The sequence below is a fragment of the Buceros rhinoceros genome, unplaced genomic scaffold (assembly GCF_000710305.1).
Source record: "Buceros rhinoceros silvestris isolate BGI_N320 unplaced genomic scaffold, ASM71030v1 scaffold32927, whole genome shotgun sequence".
Classification (NCBI taxonomy): domain Eukaryota; kingdom Metazoa; phylum Chordata; class Aves; order Bucerotiformes; family Bucerotidae; genus Buceros; species Buceros rhinoceros.
Genome location: NW_010423545.1, coordinates 43,277 through 47,444, shown reverse-complemented (window position 1 = coordinate 47,444; position 4,168 = coordinate 43,277). Strand labels below are relative to the sequence as shown.

General features: G+C 49.9%; 1 protein-coding gene across 1 annotated transcript in view; it reads left to right on the top strand.

Annotated features, from left to right (window-relative positions):
• Nucleotides 1-4,168, top strand: part of UBP1 (upstream binding protein 1 (LBP-1a)) — a gene marked incomplete at its 5' end in the record, with an annotated part of 11,367 nt that overhangs the window by 854 nt on the left and 6,345 nt on the right. The window contains 6 exons of the mRNA XM_010140448.1: nucleotides 160-236; nucleotides 965-1,070; nucleotides 1,659-1,765; nucleotides 2,363-2,515; nucleotides 2,669-2,779; nucleotides 3,279-3,386. Of these exons, the coding sequence (XP_010138750.1) occupies nucleotides 160-236; nucleotides 965-1,070; nucleotides 1,659-1,765; nucleotides 2,363-2,515; nucleotides 2,669-2,779; nucleotides 3,279-3,386 (662 nt within the window). The remainder of the gene's footprint in view (nucleotides 1-159; nucleotides 237-964; nucleotides 1,071-1,658; nucleotides 1,766-2,362; nucleotides 2,516-2,668; nucleotides 2,780-3,278; nucleotides 3,387-4,168) is intronic.

The following is a 4,168-nucleotide window of genomic DNA, read 5'->3' as shown; positions in this document are numbered from 1 at the left end:
TTCCCTAGGAAGACCGGTTTGCGCGTACCTGCCCCAAATCACCAGTAACCGGCTCCTTCAGAGGCTTATTTCTGAAACCCTGACCTTCAGGAGCATTAGACACAGCCTCGCTTTGTGCTCCGACTCCTCTACTGATAGAGTGGTTTTGTCTCTTCCCAGGTCAGTCCTATGAGATACGGATGCTGGATAACCGGAAAGCTGGCGACATCCCAGAGATCAACGGGAAGCTGGTGAAGGTGAGCGGAACTTCTCTGGCCAGCGTTACTAATGACCTCTGCTGCTGGCACAGCAGCCGAGGAGTTTTCGACCTCTTGTCACGCTGCACTCAGGGAGGGAACCACCCGATCTGACCAATAACGAAACCGGGCACGGGGGACCCTGACGCCTAGTTCTGTTGTTCCCGGCTCACTACAGATGAAAAGAATATACGCGTAGGTGATCTTGCTGCCTCCTGAGCAGCTTGTTCCCTGTCTGAGCTCCGGTTCCTAATTCCAGCTGTGTCTCCTCGTGCCTCAGCGTTAGCAGAAAGGCCCCTGGACCTGAGGTACTGCGCGAGGCAGACTGAAAAACGGCCAGTTCGTGGGACAGGTTGTGAAAAGAACTGCTGAGGCGGAGGGGGCTGGAGTTTTCTTTCAAGCACCTCAGGGTAACAGATCCAAAAAGTAAATTTTACCTTAGCAAGGAATTGTAATTCCATTTCGGACACTTAACTGCTGGAATCCCAGAAGGTATTTCACACCGATGAAGGTGGCTGCAGGTATTTCCAGGTTCAGCCTGGATCCACTGTTAATGCAAAGCAGACTGCAGCCTTGAAAAAATGTCACTTTAAAACAACGTTTTGCTGTAAATACCTATTTATCAGCACTGTGGCTGTTTTGGAATGTCTTAGAGCTTGATCTTCAGTCCATTTCTAAACATACAGTGACTTTGTGGCTCATCAGATCCTTGTTTTCCTCTTTGTTAGAGCATTATAAGAGTTGTGTTCCACGACAGACGGTTGCAGTACACCGAGCACCAGCAGCTGGAAGGCTGGAAGTGGAACCGCCCTGGGGACAGACTCCTCGACTTAGGTATCGTTTCTATCTGTAACCGCTGTCTGACATCCAGTTTCCAAATTTAAAGCGATCACGGTCACGTTTCTGCTGGGGCTGGTGAAAAAAACACAGAGCACCTTCCTGTGTGCTGCTTCCTTGCAGCCTGTGGTTTGAATATAAACCTTCTCGCCGCTTTCACGCTCCTTGACAACCTTTAAGTGCTGCAGAAGTGAAATTGCCACTCAGTCATCTTCCCGATGACAAAACGTTAGGGTAATGAGGGGAGCGCAGACAGAAGCCACTTTCTCCAGGAGCCTGTGGAAATGGCACCAACGTGGTTTCTGCATTTTGTGTAACGTGCTCGTTCTTGGTGCACAGGCTGTGTAAGGACGGGGGGGAGGAGAGGACTCCAGAAACACCCCAGACCCTGAGCGCTTTGTTCGTGGAGCCTACACAGATCCTTCAGATCACTCCTAAGACACTGTTCTGGGCTTCTGGCCAAGCCACCGCAGCCCCCATTCCCCCCCCGCCCGGGTTTGCTGCTGGTACCCGTATCTCACCAGTTACTTGTGGGGGTTTCTCGGCCCGTGATTGTTCTGGAATACAAACTGCCTGTCTCAACAGATATTCCCATGTCTGTCGGAGTCATTGATATCAAGACAAATCCAAGCCAGCTCAATGCGGTTGAATTTTTGTGGGATCCAACAAAATGTACATCTGCTTTTATTCAGGTTTGAAACTTTCCTTGACTGGGGGGGTGCGTGTGGTGCCTCTCGCGTCACAAGCTGCAGCGTATCTGCACTGCGATGAAGCTTCTCGGGTTCTTATTTGCGGGACGGCGTTAAATACCAGCCCTGTTAGAAGAACCCCAGTTTTGTATTCTCGGGGGGGCCCTAGTCAGGTTTGTCGTCTTGACTTGGGTTCATGAAAGCATCTTTTAAAACCACCTTGACTACAGAGCTTCCAGAAAGCTCTCTGAAGAAAGCTGCCGTGGTTACAGTGCTTTGTGCTGGGTGATGGTAGATGTAGTCGTCATCCACGTACACTTAAGATTCGGCAAGTTCTCATTTCGTAAAAAACTGTAACGGCTTTTGCTTTTTGGAGAGGTCTTGGTGAGACACTTGTTTCCCCTCTTCCCTGTCAGCTCGACAACAGTGGTTTGGGCTTTGTTAGCGCGTGGGCATGGAAAGGAGCGAAACGTTAGTGGTGCAGCTCGGTCCTCAGCTGGGCTGAGGGGGGTGATTTGTCCTTAGAAAACCTACCTGATGTCGGTACCCGTCTAGGACACCTCTGAGGGTCCTTCTCCTGCGGCGCTTGCTTTTCTGCAGGTGCATTGTATCAGCACTGAGTTCACCCCTCGCAAACACGGAGGAGAGAAAGGAGTTCCTTTCAGGATTCAGGTTGACACTTTCAAACAGACCGAAAATGGCGAATACACGGATCATCTGCATTCAGCCAGCTGCCAAATCAAAGTTTTTAAGGTAACAGTAGAAACCAGATCCGTAAAGAGCCGCTCGGAAGCTCCCGTGAAGGTGGGGGATGTCTTTACGTTACTGCTTGATTTCTGAGATCAGATTCCAGTTCTAAAACCATTTTTCACTTGCGTTCTTGTTCATGTAACTGTTCACTTTTAGCCCAAAGGAGCAGACAGGAAACAGAAAACAGACAGAGAAAAGATGGAAAAGCGAACTGCCCATGAGAAGGAAAAGTATCAGCCTTCCTATGACACCACGGTTCTCACAGAGGTAACAACCCGGACTGTCTGCTGAGCCAGGAGACAGCCCAGCCACGCGGCACGGGACTGGAGGGGCTGGGCAAGGACTGGTTCTGCACAGAGAGGTGTTCTCTTTGCCCGTGAACAGCAACGCGAAGCCTCACAAGGATTTTGTGTAGTCAGCTCTCGTGTGGATGCTTGTGTTAAAGCACGTGCGGAGTGGACGCTGCCTGTGCTGGAGCCTCGAGCAAGGCTCCTGGCGCCGCTCTGAAACCTTGCCGCTGAGAAGCAGAGAGAGAGGGGGGACTCCAGAGTTCAGGTGCCTGCCACGCTGGAGCTTCAGAGTCTGGCTTTGGAGGTTGCTGATTTTAAGGCCAGAGCCTCAGTAGGGTTTTGCATTTTCTTTTTATTTAAACGTCAGTGAGTTCTGTGCCGTTTTCTAAAGATTTCACAGGTTTTTACAAGGCTTTTAGATCTTTGCTCACTGTATAACGAAAAGAAATTGATCCGAATCTTTGGTGTTTGTCCAGATGAGGCTTGAGCCTATAATTGAAGATGCAGTTGAACATGAGCAGAAAAAGTCCAGCAAGCGGACTTTGCCAGCAGACTACGGTGATTCTCTGGCAAAGCGAGGCAGTGTAAGGGACTTCGCTTACCTTTTCATTGTGCCAGATACCTTGTGCAGTGTTAGATATAGGAGAAACTTCCGTTACATCAAGTAAATCCATTTTGGTCGCTCTGTCTGAATTTTATTCGCTCTGACGTATCCCAATTACTCCACGTTTGTTTGCAGCAAAGGAATCCTTCCTAAATCTAACACTTAAAACTGTTGCCGAGGGACTGTGTAACGTTTAAAAGTCACGAGCTTTCCGTTTACGCGACTTGCCCATGAAATGGCTTTTTGCTCTCCTCTGTGTGTGTCACTAGTGGCAGAACAAACAGTGAAGTCCCTGTTTTGTTCCCTGTTGGTGCTTACGTTGGACACAAGTTTCCACGTCCCTCGGGACGTTTAAAGTGCTGTGGAGCGCTGTGGGGGGTTGGCCGCTCCCTGTCGTGTTGCAGGCAGGTCAGCACGCTGTCCTGAGACATCTACCTTTAACCCTGTGTGTGTCCCCTCCCCAGTGAGTCCAGCGTGTCCCCTGCCCTGACGAGGGTTACAATTTTAGCTCTCTTAAATGCCGTTTCTGAAGGTGAGACCTTGCATCTGAACAACGTAACGGGGTGGGAGGGAACAAGCAGCATTAAGTCAGATGGTTCTTTGGAGGATTTTTCTTTGTCTCTGAAACTACTGTAGGCACTGAGCTGCCTGAATTTACCCTCTGCTGTTCCTGTGGTGGTTGGTTGGGTTGGGTTTGTGTGTGTGTGTGTGTGTGTGTGTGTCTTTCAAGGTGCACCTTTGGGATTCCTTGGCAGCGCAGAC